The 18,401-nt window shown below is 43.4% G+C and overlaps 1 protein-coding gene across 1 annotated transcript in view; it reads right to left on the bottom strand.

Moving 5' to 3' along the window:
• Positions 1–18,401, bottom strand: part of RABEP1 (rabaptin, RAB GTPase binding effector protein 1) — an 899,286-nt gene that overhangs the window by 793,652 nt on the left and 87,233 nt on the right. The window contains exon 2 of the mRNA XM_086954813.1: positions 5,571–5,699. Coding sequence (XP_086810939.1) covers positions 5,571–5,699 — 129 coding nt within the window. The remainder of the gene's footprint in view (positions 1–5,570; positions 5,700–18,401) is intronic.

Here is an 18,401-nt window from a genome sequence, read left to right on the forward strand (position 1 = left end):
GTACGTTCGCTAAATTTGACATCACTGAAGTGGACGACCTTTTCCCTGACAGGCACGCCTTTGACATCGCCGAAACATCTCGTTTCGCCGATGCCACTTTCATGGATAAATTTGTGTTATTGCGGGCCTGCTCCAATCGCCCCTTTTCCCGACTTTCCCTTTGAACCTCAATCCTTTGCCCACTCACACTGGTCACTGACAATATCCAGCAAGGTCTGTGGGTACCAGGTACTTAGTCACACAGAGGCTGGAAAGCTTCTGTGCCGCAGTGGCTGGGAGGGCATAGACCAGGCTGGAAGCCCCTTCCGTGGCCAAGAAAGGAGAAAAAGGTGGATTGAGATTGGTTCTTGGGCTAGCCCATGGCCCCTCGCCAGACCATAGCCCTGCTGTCCTTAAAGCACTCCAGGGCTGAATCGGCCTGGCCTCCGAAGAGATAGGAGCCATTAAAGAGCATGTCCATAAGCAATGTTTGGATTACCCCTGGGAAACCAATTGTCCTTGGCCAAGCGTAGCGCCTTAAGGCCACTGTTGATGAAACCGCTCTGCCCTGCGAGTCCGTGGTATCCAGGCCACATCGGATTGTGAACTTAGTTGCATCTGTAACAGCTTGGAAGAGTATGGTCCGGCCTCTTCCACAACCATGGGCAGCACCTACATAACTGAATCCCATAGATCAGGGGAGTGAAGGACCAAAAGCCACGCAGTGTTCAGAGACTGCAGTGCCAGGCTGGTGGAAGAAAACATCTTCCCCAAGCTGTACAGCCTCTTGGATTTCCTTTCCAATGGGGCGGTAGAGAATATGTCAGGATTTACATGGGTGGTAGATGCTTGGATCATCAAGTTCTCTGGGGTAAGGTGTTGTGTGAGGAAATTTGGTCAACTGGAGTGAGGTAATGTCAGCAGACATTGTCCTGTTCACAGGAGCCTATGTACTGGGCTTGGATCACGTCCCAAATAGGACATCTGTAAGGGATTCATGAAAAGGGAGGCGGTTCGAAAGGGGTCAATCCTGGCTGAAGAACCTCCATTAAGGTGTTCGTCTGGGCTTCCACTGAGGGCAACTGAAGGTCCGGAACATCATCCGCCCTTCTCACCACGTTAACAAATGATGCTCCCTCCTCCGTAGCCATGGTAGGAGGAGAAAGCATGTCAGTATATGGAGAAGTGTCCAGTCCACTGGCCTCGGCCGAGCTCCCATACAAGTTCATAAGTGGGTCTAAAAGTTTATATTTCTCAGGGTCCAGTGACCCCTCCTAAACATCCCCAAGTCCTAGCCCACAGCAATACGGCTCAGGTTCTGGCCTGTAAGGCATGGTTCAACTCAGTGGCAAACAACGAAGTCTGGGAGCAGAATGGGACTGGCAGAGCCGGAAGCTTCGGTATCGGTGCCGGGGAAGGTCAAGTTGGTACAGTCGCCACCGATCCAGATCCATCCGTGGATCCAAGAGACCCGCTTGGTGCCAGAGCTAGAGCCACCAGCGTAGAAATGAGGTAGCAAGGTGGCGTTCTGTCGGTCCATTCGCCATAACGCGCAAGGGTCTTTGCACGTTATGGCGAATCGTCTAACAGCACGCCACCTTGCTACCTCATCCGGAAACTGAAAACCTGATCTTTGTGACCCTGTATGTTACTGCACGGCCATACCTCAGACCGTTTTGGACATCCGTACCATATCAGTGTGCCCCTGGCGCACCTTGGGAAACACCCAATCACAATTTCTAAATCCCCTGATGAAGGGCAAGCCCCGAAATGCATTGGGCATACCAAATAATAATTATGATGAAAATAATCTGAACATGAATTCATCACTGTGCATTTGGAATAAGGAAAACAAGAATTATAATAGGAGAAATACTGATAACCTGGTTTTGATTGGACTGAACTTTAGTATATCAATTAATGATCGCACCTTCTTGGTAGTTAGCTTGACAGCCGGATTCCTATGGAACAAAAGCAATCCGGGATTACTGGCTCCAGCTGCATCAATTGCAGATGGAAACCACTTGTTACCTGAGCCCAAAGGCCTATTGGACCCCAAACTGGATAACCAAGTACCCCTCTCCAACACTTGAAGTGGTTAGACATGCTGGATACAGTTTACACAACAATGCCAGCTAATAAGATCAACACACAGTCAATGCTTCACTTTACAAAATAAATACAAGATGAATAAACTGCACATAAACCAAGATGGCCAGTTAAAATCATATGTTTCCAAGACTGTATGGGCCAGAGTTTCAAACCCAGGCAGTATTACAATGCCTTGAAGCTAAGCACTACAAAAAGTTAACATCTGAAAAATACAGACTAGGTTGTACAGTGATTCTTTTCAAAGCTAGAGCAAATGAACAAATACTTTTATTGTCATTATTTGACTTCAGCAGATGATATTAAGTCACATTCTCAGTCCACACACTGTTCCACCATTCAGATGTACCCACTCTTCTACTGCTCTGTGGTACCAGGGTTCCAGTTTTAGGCACATTTACTCAAGTACCACTAAAGTTACTGGCCTAGCTGTACAAGGGTAGTGGCTGGTTAGGGTGCCAGCACGACTGGATACTCTCAGATGACACAAAAAGGGGTAGGGACGTTCAGTCAAGCCCATTGGTCACAGTCTAGAGTCTCCGACATCACCCACTGGGATGGTGCTGCTTGTTACTGGTGGAGGACAAGCAACAACAAAGTTGGAGATTATTCAAGTCTTAGAGCAGGGACCAAGGGTTCAAATCATATGTTCTTCAAAGAAGGCAATCTTCTCTAGCTACCGACAGTAACAGAAAGCACCAACAGGCTCCCCAAAGACAGAGAGAGGAGGGGTCAATGACCAAGCAGTCTCACTTTCAATGAAAGTAAAGAGCATCCCTGGTTTCTCTCGTTACCATTGTGCAGCAAATTTCCTTAAATTGTGATATTGCCTCAAGTCGCCTTGTGGTTCAAAGTGGTTGCCCCTCCTGAACCACCTCCCACAGCCACCACAGGTAGCTGGTTTTATTCTGGGATGCTGTAAAATCCTCTGCCTCGAGAGCTGATATCCAACTCCTTCCGTCAGGCTAGTAAATTTCTTTTCCACACAAATCTGTCACAGAAACAATTTCTCAAGCCTAAACCCAGCTCCCAGGTCTGTCAGGGACAATTGCAATAAAAGATGATTCCAGTACTGGTCCACTACTCACTCAGTCACACTGGAGGCTGGTGCTTCTCAGAACTAGAACCCCCCCCCCCCCCCCCATCCCCCCACTGGCCAATGAGGGTAGTCTTTTACCAAACCATGATGAACAGGTTCAGGTGGTCTGCAATTTTGAATCCTGGGTGCCCCTCCAATTCTAGAGGCATATTTCCTGCATGAATACTACATAGGGGAGACCCTGCCATCATCCTCTTGAGTCTGTGCTATCCCCAGGGAGCAATAGTAACTAACTCCAGGCTAGGAAGCAATGATCATCACCCAGCAGAAGGCAAGTCTGAGCTAAACACAGATGAGCATTGTTCCTTTTCCTAACCATCAAGCTTCTACAAGGATATTCCGGAGCTAAAAAGTCAACAGAATTCACTAACAAACACAGAGGCTCAAAAATCTGTCCCTATTCAGTAAAGACTCATGCTTTCAACAGCATTGCTCAGACATGACAGATGTGAAAAAAACAGGTATGGGAGGCTACACATAATGTATCATTAAGGATGTGGTAACCAACCAGTCTCAAAGGGTGCAGGCACCCATCACTATAAATGATTGATGCCACCACTAACAGTCTTCCATAGTATTGGCAAAGAGGGCAGGAGCGGCTATCAGTAAAAAGTTAAATTCTAGAGTCCCAGTCCATGTAAAGGGAGACCTGCATGTACGCATGCATAATTCCTAATCACGGAGGTTAAAAAAAAAAAAAAAAAATGAGAGAAAAACACCTACAGCAACTTTCTAGTGAATTGCCAGGAAAGCATTACAGAGTCAGGAAGCATACTCTCCGGAGTCATGCAAAAGAATTTCCATCCCAACAGCGTTATTCTGGCCAACAAGTGTTTCGTAAATTGAGTGGCTAATTCAGGCACTCAAGTATCCATAATCTGAGATGTGCCTGGCAGCTGTTTTAAGTAACAGACATGTACTTTTGGAAGTAACCCAGTACCTTGTGATGTATGATCCTCAGTAGACTTGTATCCCAAGTAGTAAAACTATATTGTAACAATATGTTTCTGTTGAGAATTTAAGGACTAGTAATCAAATAGTCTGCAGTTGTGGCAGCACATATGTAATAGCAGTCTTGTCAAGGACACTATTACAAACTGGCACATGGGTATGGGTTTAGGATCGTACATCGCAAGATGGCAGGATACTTAAGAGAAAGCCTTTTACGTTGACTGCTACGCACGTCTCAGACTACGGGCACACAATACTGAATAAAGTCCCGATTAAGGCACGGTTTGCCAACATGACTGAAGAAGCATGTGGCAGCTGGAAGAACATATTCAAGCAACTACCAAAAACTGATTTGGACTGAGCTTTATAGATTGAAGAAAAGTTAGAAGCAACCGCGTGAAAACAATGAACTTTTTAAACTGATGTGCAAAAAGCGTCATACAAATTGCGTAGAGGGGTACATCAGTGCTCCTCTTTTTAAGACTTTAGGGACTGGTTATCTACAGTGTTTTGCACCATTCAGTATTTGATATTAGCTTTAGTCTACTCATATTAAGAGCACTTCCTGTAGTGTGTGTCTATATTCCTTTATCACTCCAATCAACTCTGATCACTCATTTTTAATGCCCGTTTTGAATACTTCACTGTACAAACAGTTTTTTAAAGAACAGCTTGCTTTTGTCATCCAACCACATACTGTGTTTGCTACACAATTATAGGCTATTAAACAAATACTTTGAATGTTAGGATGATCCCAAATGGAAAATGACAACTGCTTACATAAGAACATGTTCCAAAGTGATGGCATGTAAAGATGATTATAGTCATTTTTCTTGTGAAAAACACGGAAGCAAATAGGTCTATCAGTTTCGGAAAATATTATTTAAACCCACAAATATAAAATATGTGCACGGCTTCACTTATGAGACATTGCCTCAAGGGAGCCAGACAGCAAACTGAAAAACATGTTTAACTAAATGCTAGATAACTACCAATTCACCGAAAACGTCCTGGCATTGTGACTAGGAAACAAACACGTGCTTTCTAAATATGAAACATGGGAGCACTGCAATATATCCCAAAATATACGCAAAGGAGAACAACATGCACATTTTAAGGTTGTTTTACGGAAATATTTACTGTGCCTTAAAAATAACGTATAGGCATTAAACAATAGGCAATACTGCAATCGTTAACTGGCTGATTTTAGCCTATGTACTAAACTCATAATGCGTGAAAGATTTACCCTGCAACCGATAACCAATAATCCAAAGAAAACATAATTCGGTTCAACATCTTATAACATCCTGAATAATGTTTTAATATAATCAATTCTAGCTGAAAACGTAAATTTTCTGGACATATTACTGCAACATCCCACAATAATATGTAGCCAAAATAAAATTGTAAGAAGTGAACATGGTTAACCTACCTTCCTTTGCCAAGTACAATTCTTTAAATTTTGCCCTCCTCTGATTAAACTCTTGCTCTAGCTGCTGCTTTACAGTTTGAAACTCTGCATTTTTTTCTTCCAATTCTGCAACACGTTGGTGGAGAGCCACTAAGAAAATAAGACAACAATTTAACAAATATTTCTTAAACGATCTTGACTGGTTACAAATTAAAAAGCAAATTTTGGAATTACTTTGTGCTTTTAATGGGGTACATATTTAACACCTTTATGTAAACATGTAGTGATGTTACAAGAGTGGTAAGGAGGGCAAAAGTTACAAGAAGCTATACATTTTTGATTATTCATTAATATGTGTCCACACACTGTTGTAAACACAGCATACGGATTGGATGTTTTGCAAATCCATGCTTAACAATTAATGGAAAACTACAGTGGCCGCTTTTTTGGGGATAAATTGAATTTAAAAACACAGAACTACAATGGCATTCGTGAAGAATAAAACACTTTTCAGGAAAAGAAAGGACTGCTTTTACTGACCATTCTCTCCAGACATGCATGGACCATCACGGTGCTTGTGAATACAAAATTTGAAAAGATAACCACAAGCAGAAGATAAGTCTGGATACATCTGATCCGTTAAGCCACTGAGACACAGCCGGAGTCAGAAGGTTAAAGGGCATAACACCTGTTCAAGCAGAGGAAAGGGGTGATCTTCCTTAGCCCCTTCGCCCCATCACCTCTCAAACCACAGACCCTCCTTTATATTTTCCCCTCGACTACAAACAGCTTTAGTTCTCTGCTGGAGCGACCCAACACATAATGTACTTAGAGTGAGCTATGATTCAGCCCATTGCTCGTGCTGGATGGCTTTGCTGTTTATAGCAGGTATCAGCTCTTGAATGCATAGTTTTTCTCAATATTCTTGCATTTGTCCCACCAAGGAGCACTTTGGTCTCACAGTTTTCCGAACTATACGATATAATTATTAATATATAAATATATATCTACATATCCATATCTATATATATCTCTATCTCTATATTTTTCTTTTCTTTCACTGAAAAAAACATAGATTTCAAGGACATTATAGTTAGTTGGACATTTCTCTCATACAAAACCATAGAAATTCCTCTGTTATAGTTAGTTCAGCTAATTATAACTTGCACACCCGCAATGCACTGCTGATGCAGTCACATATTACATCAACCATGACATGGTCAGTGACATCTCAAACTACATCACTGATGACATCACTGATGATATCATCCAGTGACTGTGTTTTTCTTTAAAGTTTAAATAAATATATATATATATATATTTGCAGAATCTGCAGTGAGGAACAGTTGTTGGAAAAAGGCAAATGAAAAAACACGAAGTGATTGTTTGAAAATCAAAACTAACTAGAAAAAAAAACAACAGAGATAAGATTCATAACGGACTATACCCAGAACTCCAAAATGGTAAATTCGATTCTCAAAAAGAATTGGAAAATTCTAAAGTTAGATGGCACCATTGGAAAAATGATAGTGGATCACCCCATAGTAACATACCGCAGAGCAAGGAATCTCAAAGATCACCTAGTGCACAGTCATCTTGACACTCAAAACAAAAGCAAAGACTGGCTACAAACTAAAGGCTTTATCAAATGCTACAATTGCAAGGTCTGTCTAATAGCCAAACCAACTTTGGAAATCCAAATGGCCAACAAAAAGATGTGGAAAATTCCAAATTTGATCAGCTGCAAAGCAGATATGTGGTGTACATTGTAGAATGCCCGTGCAGACTAAAATACATAGGGAGCACGACATGTGAATTAAAAAAGAGAATTTTGGAACACACTTGTGCCACCACACATAAGGATAAAAACAATGCCATAGCCAGACACATGGAATTGGTCCATAATGGGGATTGGAAAACTCTGAAATTTTATGGCATTGACCAAGTCACAGACAATAAACGTGGAGGAAATTTGGAGAAATTGCTTCGTCAGAAGGAATCTCGACATATCTTAAAATTCAGGACAATTACCCCTTTTGGTTTAAACCAGTCGGAGGAACTTTATGTGCACTTATAGCTAATAAAGATAGGACTATTATGCAACAGCAAACAGAATTGATTAAATGTTCAAAAATCTGTGCACATAAAAGAGGACAAATGTTGGTATATTTGATATTACACCAACAACAAACGGGGTTAACAGCACTGTGTTTTATAAAAACGGGAAACCTTTAACTGACAGATCACCCACGATGGTTTTGTAAATTTGCACGTTATTTAGATCGGTTAAAACATATAAACTACATTTCCCATAAAGCTTATGGGTTTGTATCGACCAAAATGTTACAGGAAATTATGTAATGACCTTTTCAAACGTATGTAAACCAGTAGAAACTCATTGTTTGTAAGTTACCGTGATAAAGCAGCGGCTGCTGCGAAACGCGTCAGCTTTTTGTTTGTCTTGCCGAGTGAACCGATGAAAATACAAAATTAAGAATTAAAAGCAACCTTGATGAAACTTAATCCTTTGGTGAGTGCGACCCTTTTTTTCCTGGTCTCTGGGAGTTTGATATATATATATTTAACAATCTGAACGCTTTAAGAGGTGGCTTGTTTACCAGCCAGACCTAGTATAACATACAGACGAGGCCAAACACTCAGAGATCTCCTGGTACACGATGAAATTAGTGACCCAAAGAACAAGAGAGGTCTAGATCTCTGTGGATTCTACCCATGCGGCCATTGTAGGGCCTGTAATAACAGCCAAATGAAGAAAGAATACTGGTGTCCCAGCTCTTGCAAAACTATACAAATTAAGCAATTCCTGACATGTACGACTACCTATGTGATCTATGTTCTCGTCTGCCCATGCAACCTCCTTTATGTAGGGAGTACGAAACATATGGCCAAGAAAAGAATATTAGAACACCTACGAGCCATCACAAAAAATGACAAACCATACCCGGTGGCCCGGCATTTTGAAGCCGGTCATTTCTCTGACGCCACCAAATTATCCTATTTTATTGTGGAACAGGTGAACCTGGGTCCTAGAGGTGGCAATAGAGAGCTACGTTTAAGACAGAGGGAGTCTAAATACATTATTAATTTATGTACAAGGTCTCCTAAAGGCCATAATATGGACGAGGAGATGAGTAGACACTTATACTAAATGATTTACTATGTCACTGTAATAGATGATCAACTGTACAGGTAATGCTATTTATGTCTCTTTTTACCACACAGGATGAAGGTGAGGGCCACCATCACAGGCCTGTGAATCGAGGTGCCCCTCCCTTGCTCCATGATTCTTCCTCTTCTTCTTCCCCTTTTTTCATCCATGCATGTAAATTTATTTTAGTTTTTATGATATATACTTTTTCACTACACGTGCGAGGTTAATGGATATTTGTACAGGTGATACAGGTTTTTCACTCAACTCACGGAAGGGATTGTAACTTGCTTTTATGCATATGGACCTTGGACATCTCTTAATGGACTGTATTAGTACTTTCAAGTATATGCAATATCAATCAGTTTACCGATCTAGACTTCAGCAGCTTGGATGGCACTTTATGCACGTTGTCTCAGAGCGCACTAACCAGCGCTTTACATATATTATCATGCTTGTATAAATTGTTTTGCGCTTTTGTAGTGAATACAACTTACATAGTCGGAACTTTTACCTGCACTGACAAGCCAGGATCTAATCTCTGTTTTATATGAAATATATCAAATGTGCAAAGATGATCGATATTCACTTCACCTTTGTTTTAATATGATTTGTCCTTAGCGCACTAACCAGCGCATTATCATATTGCTTTTCTGTTTAGACCCTTATGCTCACAGTTACTTTATTCATGTGTAACAGGATACATGAACTCTGTGAACGATTTGACCATTACAATATGGCGGACACTTTCAGTCCTTTGTTGATGTCCATGACACGGAAGTGTCGGTGTTCATAAAGCAGGATTGTAACGTTGCATACTTTGTGTGAACAAGCGCTTCCTAAGCGCGAAACGCGTCACAAGGTTTATGAATTAATAAACCCTTGACTCCTGTGACTGATTTCACTGAGTGCTCGTCGGTACGCCGTTTCTTCTGGGATATATATTATATATATATATATATATATATATATATATATATATATATATATATATATATATATATATATATATATATATACATATATACACACACACACACACACACACACACACCAAGGTGTATTGAAGAATGAGTGGGTGTAGAAGTGTCTGGATGGAGGGTTTAGTAGGTGCATGACTAACTGTTTAAGTGAGTGATTAGATGCGTCTTACTGAATGCATTGGTTAGTGACTAAACTGTGTGAATGTCTGTATCAGTCTGTCTGTTGTATAAGCTGCTGCATGGGTTGGTCAGTAGCTACATGAGTGACTATATGGGTTATTGATTGGTTGCCTGAGTATTTGTATGGGTGCCTGAGTGTGTGGGTGGGTAGAAGGTGTGTAACTGTGCATAGATGTTTGAATGGTTGATTCACTCTGTGTATGGGTTCAAGAGTGCATGTAGAAACAGCTGTGTGGGTGTATGGGTGAGTAAATGGATGTCTCAATGGTACATGTCTAAGTAACTACATATGTAAAAGGCAGTGCGTGTGAGAGTTGAAGTATATAAATGACTATACCTGAGAGTCCCTTATTGTGAGAGTGGCTGTATGGATGAGTGTGTACTTGAGTCAGTGATTGTATAAGAGTGTAAGTATGCGTTTATTTCTGTTTGAATAAGTTATGTGGTGTGTGTATAACTGTATAGGTGAGTAAATGGGAGTGTGATTGATACTTTGCATGACGGACTACATGTGTGAGTAACTCTGGATGAGTGGTGGTGTCTGAGTGTCTGTATAGGTGTTTGAGTGCATAAGGTAGTGTTGTATTGATGAGTGAGTGCATGTATGAGTGACTGTATAGGTTAATGAATGGATGTGTGTTGACCTAGGACTCAATGAGTGCGTATGTAGTAACTGGTATTGGTGTGTCTATGTTTTTGAAAATGGGAGTCTGTTTGTTTACAGTGGGTGTCTTAAAGGTTATATTAGAGTGTCAGGAGGTGCATCAGATTTTTACGTGGATGATGTCATCAGTGATGATATTTGAGATGTCATCAGTGATGTCACTGACCAGGTCATGATTGATGTAATATGTGAAGTCATCAGCAGTGCATTGTGGGTGCAAGAGTTACAGTTAGCTGAACTAACTATAACAGGGGAATTTCTATGGGTTTGTACGAAAGAAATGTCCAACTAACTATAATGTCCCTGAAACCTATGGTTTTTCAGTGAATTTCTAAGGTTTTTTAAATGCTTATTTCTAACTATAACGTGCCTGAAACCTATGTTTTTATCAGTGAATTTCTATTGTTTTTTTAAATATGGAATTTCTATTTTGCTATTTGTCATTAGTATTATTTTTTGCACTGCTGTTGAAGTCATATTACTTCACGGATAACAACTCAAATGACATCACTGATGACATCAACAACAGACTGTGTTTCTAAAAAGTTTAAGAATATTTTATGTTTATATGCGAATGTATAGTCAAGAGTGATTTGTTGCGTTAGAATCTGTTTATGTGCTACAGTGTCTGTATGCGTGGGTGGGTGTGTGACTGCATGGATGAGTGACTGAATAAATCTGTGCATGTACGCATTTATGAGTATGAGCTAAATAAGGACTGTATGGTGACTGAATGTATGTATAGCTTTGTTGGTAAATGCAACAATGTGTTCCTGATATATGTGTAAGTAATTACAAATGTAAAAGGCTGTATTTTATAGATTTAGAGTATATAAGTGAGTACATGTGACAGCAAGTGATTGTGACAGTGGGTCCATGGATAAGTATGTGGTTTTGTCACTAATTGTTAAACACAGTACATATGTGTATGAATAACTGATGTGCTGTGCGTATAACTGTGTAAAAAAAGTAAATGGCAATGGAAAGAATTTTTTGGGTTCCTCGCTATGTTTTAGATTAACTGTTAGGGTAAGTAGCAGTGTGTAAGTATTTATATATGTGTATGAGTGGATATATTAGTGGCTGTATTTATGAATGACTGTGGACAACACACTGTATGAATTTGTGGGCGGATGTGTATGTAGATCTATAAATCAGTAAGCAGCTATGTAGTAACTGCTATTGGAATGACCATGGTTTCCATATTAGTGGTATGAACTTTTAAGTGAGTGTATGAAAGGTATTTTTTGGTTGTGAAGAGCTGCATCAGATGATCAGTAAACAGCTATGCAGTAACTGCTATTGGTATGAGCATGGTTTCTATATAGGTGTTTGTACTTGTGAGTGGGTGTATGAAAGGTGTTATTTGGTTTTGAAGAACTGCATCATATGATCACATGAATGATGTCATCAGTGATGTTATTTGAGATGTTATCAGTGATGTCATCAGTGAAGTCACTGAGCTTGTCATGAGTGATGGAATATGTGACGTCATCAGCAGTGCATTGCGGGGGAGCAAGTTAAAATTAGCTCCACTAACTAACACGGGCGAATGTCTTTGGTTTTGTATCAGAGAAATGTCCAATTAACTATAATGTCTCTGAAACCTATTGTATTTTAGTGAATTTCAAAGGTTTTTTAAACGCTAATTTTTACTACTATGTCCCTGAAACCTATATTCTTTTTAAGTAAATTTTAAAAAGACTTGCATACTTTTTGTAGTGAGAAACTAACTGTAACAGTAGTCTGTTATAATTTAACGATGATTAAAACTTAATTATCACTAATTAAAATGCAAGTGTGGGAAAAGTGTGACGCAGCAGCTATGATACCAGACTTCGAACAACAGTGTACACAGTTTGATTCCCGCCGCATGTCAGCCCACCACTATGTCACTGTGAGCAATACCTTGCTTAATCTTCCCGACACCCCCCAGCGCCGGGACACCTCTTTGGACGTAGCTGTATGATTTACAAATGCTAGCATTTTTTTTATTTAAAACCATAGTGATAAGAAATATTACCACATATTTTTTTTCTGCTATTCTGAACGATACTTTTTATTTCTTCTATTTAGAATTACGGCAATTATTAGATGTTTTTATTCACGAGAAAGGAAATAACACGGTTTGCCGGGTTCCGTTTTGAAGCTCTCCAACGTATGTACATATTATGCTGCTTATACGTGTGAGGATCGAAATCGAAACCTTTACCGCTTCACATTTTGCAACTTTTCCAAACACGTGCACAAGTTAAACAGTGAAAACGTGAGCACGTGTCAACTGTAAAACGTGACATCTAAATGGGCGGAGCTGAATGTTCATTCCATAGACTACTCAATAACCTAAAAGTATATAAACCACACCCATTGATCGATTACTTTTGTTTTCTAGCATCGGATTCTTCTTTTGCGACAACAAAACATATTATAGAGTTGTAAGGTGTTTGATTATAGCATAGTAGATATTTATAATACGTAGCTATTTATGAATATTGAAAGATTTGTATTTAGAAAAAAGTGTTATTGGTTGTTTTTGCCATTTATATGGAACGTCAGCAGCTTGTATTCAGAAACACCCAGAAGAGAGGAAACACTGTTCCTTTTCTGGCTCCTTTGAGGTCATAGATTGTGACTATGTACATTGTGAACACCCGCTCCGCACGCAAACACGGCGTCGAGCTCTGGGACCTGCTCAACACAATCTCCCCGGACGTCGCCTTTCTGACAGAGACCTGGTTGAACAACTCCTCCGCACCAGACATCGCCATAACTATCCCAGACGGCTACAAGATCACCCGCAGAGACCGCACCAAGGGAGTCGGAGGAGGAATTGCCATCGTCCGCAAGAACCGCATAAGGGTCTCGACTAGCACCAACGGCGCGCTCAGCACCGCTGAACATATGCATTTCCAGATCCACACAGATCCCAACTCCACCCTCTGAGGCACCCTCGTCTACCGACCCCCCAGACCCCACCCCCAGTTCAGCGACTCCATCGCCGACTTCATCAGCACGCACGCCCTGACCTCCACCGACTACATCCTCCTCGGAGACCTGAACTTTCACCCTGAGAACAACAACGACAACAACTCCACAACCTTGATCGATAACCTCACCAACCTCTGACTGAGACAACTCGTCACAACGCCCACACACTCCGCCGGCCACACGCTCGACCCAGTCTCTCCTCAAGCCCGCACGTCTCCGTCAGCCACACCACTAAACTCCTCTGGACCGACCACCGCTGCATCCACTTCACCTTCCAGAAACCCACCACACACCACGCATCCGACAGATCCCCCGCCGCCGCTGGAGCAAAATCACCGAAGACCAACTACATGCAAACCTCGCTCTCAGCCCACCCACTGAACCCTCCAACACCGACATCACTGCCCACAACCTCAGACGCTGGATCGAGGACTGCACTAACATCCTAACCCCGCTGAAGAAACCCCCTAACAGAGACCAGCAAGAGGGCCAGCTGGTTCACCGCAGAACTCCTTGATTCCAAGCAAGCCTGCCGGAAACTAGAGAAGAAATGGCACAGTGAACAAACTCCGGACAGTCACGCAGCACACAAGGACGACGTCAACAACCACCACCACCACATAAGGGCTGGCAAGAAGACCTCTTTCAAAGACCGCCTCGACAACAACGCACACGACAGCAAGGAGCTCTTCAACATCGTGAAGTAACTCTCCAACCCCAGTTCCAACACCAACGACATCATGCCGTCGCAAGCCCTGTGCGACTCCCTCGCCACCTTCTTCCACAGCAAGATAGCAGACATCCTCGACAGTTTCAACACCCAGACAGCCCCAACAGACAGCAACACAACAGACCCTCCGCACACCATTGACCACGTCCCCTTGCTAGCCTGGACCAGCGTGAGCGTCGATGACCCCATCAAACCATGAGCACAATCCACTCCGGCTCTCCGTCAGACCCATTCCCACACCAAGTCTTCAACAAAGCAAGCAGCTCCATCGCACCCCACCTACGCAACATCATCAATCTCTCCCTTGAGACAGCGAACTTCCCAGAGAGATGGAAACAATCAGAGATCAACGCCCTACTCAAAAGACCTCAAGAACTTCCGACCCATCTCTCTGCTCCCCTTCCCGGCAAAGGTCATCAAGAAAATCGTTAACAGACAGCTAACCAGATACCTCGAAGCGAACAGAATCCTGGACCCTTCCCAGTCAGGGTTCCGCAGCAACCACAGCACCGAGACCGCCCTCATTGCCGCCACCGACGACATCAGGACCCTGCTAGACAACGGGGAGACTGCAGCACTCGTCCTCCTAGACCTCTCCGCCGCCTTCGACACCGTCTGCCATAGTGCACGCCTTCACACTGCAGGGATCCGAGACAAGGCTCTGGAATGGACCACCTCCTTCCCCTCCGACAGAACCCAGAGCGTCCGCCTCCGGCCTCCAAGATCATCTGTGCCGTGCCAAAGGATCCTCCCTCAGTCCAACACTGTTCAACATTTTCATGGCCCTGCTTGCACACGTCGCCCGACAGCACGACCTCAACATAATCTCCTTCGCCGACGACACTCAACTGATCCCCTCCCGCACCAAGGACCCCATCACCGCCAAAGCCAACCTCAATGAAAGAATGAAGGCCGTCGCCGACTGGATGAAGATCAGCCGTCTGAAGCCGAACTCGGACAAGACGGAGGTCCTCATCCTCGGCTCCAACCTGTCAGCCTGGGACAACTCCTGGTGGCAGCCCCGACCCCCACCGACCACGCACGCAACCTGGGAATCATCCTCGACTCGCTCATTGACGAAGCAGGAGGATGAGACGGCGTTGACTTGCTCGAACACCCGCCACATGCTCCGCAAGATCTACAGATGGATCCAGATAGATACAAGAAAGACAGTCACCCAGGCCTGGGATCATATAGTGAGAGTATGTATATTGTAATATTTGCGCTATATATGCTCTCAGAGGCGTTATTGACCCGTCAGCGCGAAGACGAAAGATTTCGAAGTCCCGGAGAAAAGAAGCTTTGAACATATTCACCGCTGGAAAACATTGCGTCATTGATCTAGTTTTGTGTTCTTGACTTTAATTTTCCTTTTGTCTGGCATCAGTGACACTGTGTATATTGTACTACAGTGTCATATTTTCAGAGAAGAGGAGTTGGAGATCTGTCAGCGCCAGGACTAATCTGAAATACAGCTTACTGACCTTTATAACTTACTTGATCAGATATTTTTACATTGAGAATATTTTTCGATATTCTCATTGTAAAAATATCTGATCAAGTAAGTTATAGAAGGTCAGTAAGCTGTATTTCAGATTAGTCCTGGCGCCGACAGATCTCCAACTTTTTCGGGCTGCTGATGGAGGCAAGATGGCCGCTGACCGGCCGTAGGGAGTAGTCGCAATCCTCTCCCCTCCCCTCCTGATGACACAACAATGCTGAAGCATACTGAGCGTTCCTTACTGGCTGGTGCGCTTACTGAACTGGCCATTGGGGGCTGAGAGTCAACTCAAAAAATCTCCTCAGCAAGTTATTTTCTCTGTGGCAAAGTCGCTGAAGGCTCAATTCCGTCAGAAGCTACGGAGCTTAGTGACTAGAATGGCGCAGAGAGGAACTAAGGCGAAAGGCCAGAAGGAATCCTCGACTTGTAAGGAGCCGCCACCGGCCCCTAGCCAGCGAGGCACGGCGCAGGCAAGAAAGCTGCTGCCAAGGATATAGAGGTCGCAGAGGATCTACGCGATCACAGTACTGGAGAGAAGGAGATTGCTGTCGCCGCTGTTAGGAAAGGCACCAAGAATCGGCACATCGCAGGCGCAAGAATCAAAGAGAGTGCACTTCCGCAGCCTACCTTGCACAAGTCGTTCCCTGTCAAGGATGCTCCAGGAGGCCTTGAAGCGGGCGATGATGGATACATTCTATCCCCGGACGAGATACAGACCCAACACGTTCCTGGGCCGGCAGAAAGACAGAGTAAGCCAAGCGATGAGAAGGCGGATGACAGCTGGATGAGCAGCTCTCACAGGCATCTGAAGCAGAGCTGGAGGATCATATGCAAGTAATGACGGATTGTCGGGCGGATGGCCAGTATGAGGGGACTGCTCACCTCGAGATTGACACGGAGGCAGAGGGTGACACAGGATTACAGGTATCTGAGCCAGCATCTACAGCAGAGCCAGAAGCGCAGGAGCGGGTGCACGTTGTGGTGCGAGCAGTAGCTGATTCTGGCTCGGGCATTCACTTTGGGGGGCTGTTATACAAGACACTCAGGCTGGACTTGAAATAGTTACCCTGGGGATATGTGTAGATAAAGGAATAAAAAGTAATATAGGCAGTGGGTGTGAGTCTTTACCAGCGGTGTCACAATCAATTCTGATGCCATTAGCAGCTGCAGGATTGGCTGCCCCTAAGCAGCTCCAGCAAATAGCTCTCCCTCACTCAGTACCTGGCTATCCTAGCGATGACCGCTTCTTCTCTCTTAATGAGGACACAGGGTCTTCACTAGCAAGTGGAGAAAGCTTCACGGGGGACTTCGATTCGGAGTTCTCTACAGAAGATGGTATTTCAGTTCAGAGGGCATCAGCCACTCAGAGGGCAAAGCAACAGAAGACCCGATCCAAACCAAAGTCGGCAGGGAGTCCATCGCAGGCGGAGTTAGTTAAAAAACTTGATTGGGACTATTCTGCCACATCTCAGCTGTACCACCCACCATTGATTTGTTGTATACTACCCTTAAACAAATGCAGGGAGAGGCCAGGTCGGAAAGTCGTAGGGCTAAGCAGGCAACTAAAAAAATACAAGGGTCATTAAGGAAAATGAACAAACTATATGCGGACATTGCAGGTAGAGTTACACAGGTGGGAGGAAAGGACGGGGAAACTGGAGGACGATGTTATCAAATGGCAAGCATTTAAGGAAACACAAGAGAAAATGGCAGAGGATGTGCAGTGGAAAATCGAAGATTTCGAGAATCGTCAAAGGCGGAACAATATCAGACAGCTGGGAGTGGCGGAAAGGGCAGAGGGGCAGGATGTCCAGGCATTTGTCATCGCCTTGCTGAGGGGGGGTTTCCAGGAAATGTCAGAATGGAACTGGGAGACAGAGGTGCAACGGGCTCATCGGTTCCCTCTGATCCAGAGGAAAGGTTATGTGGCATCCAAGAACGACAGGCCCAGAGCTATTCTTGTCTATGTGGGGAACTACCTTCTCAGACAGGAGGATATGGACAAGGCAAAACCTGAGGACAGACGCTCATTTGAGGGTACAACATTTTTTGCTCGCCCAGACTTTTGCTATGCTACTGTGGAGAGGAGATGGGGGTTAAGACAATTGATTCCTGCCTTTCAGAACCTGGGTTGTGAGGCTTTTTTGTTATTCCCATCATATATATATATATATATATATATATATATATATATATATATATATATACACACACACACTGGATGTCATAGTGATGTAGTGTTAGATTCAGTATTGTAATAATTGCGAGAGCGCTACAACAGCACAGGGACATTAGGGAGGATTATAAAAGGAGGGGGAGGGGTTCACGACTTCCTACGGGCTTATAGCTGTTACACATAGGCCATGACTGACCTATTTGCCTGTAAGGGGGGGTGGGAGGGGATTGGGGGGGCGCGGATGAGGTAAGGACACAGGGCACAGCGCAGTAGGGCATTTGAGGGGCTACAGGTATTGCACATGCTGGAGTACACAAAATAAAATGATGGAGGAATCAGATTCTGCAGGGCTAGAAGGCAATAGCAGAAATCTGATCATTGATTAGCTGGATAATTGATCAGGACAGGCACCAGATGTATTTTAATGGGTACACGAATAGTTACAATTAATGTGTGTGGCT

Source organism: Lissotriton vulgaris, chromosome 2_1 (genome assembly GCF_964263255.1).
Source record: "Lissotriton vulgaris chromosome 2_1, aLisVul1.2, whole genome shotgun sequence".
Taxonomy (NCBI): domain Eukaryota; kingdom Metazoa; phylum Chordata; class Amphibia; order Caudata; family Salamandridae; genus Lissotriton; species Lissotriton vulgaris.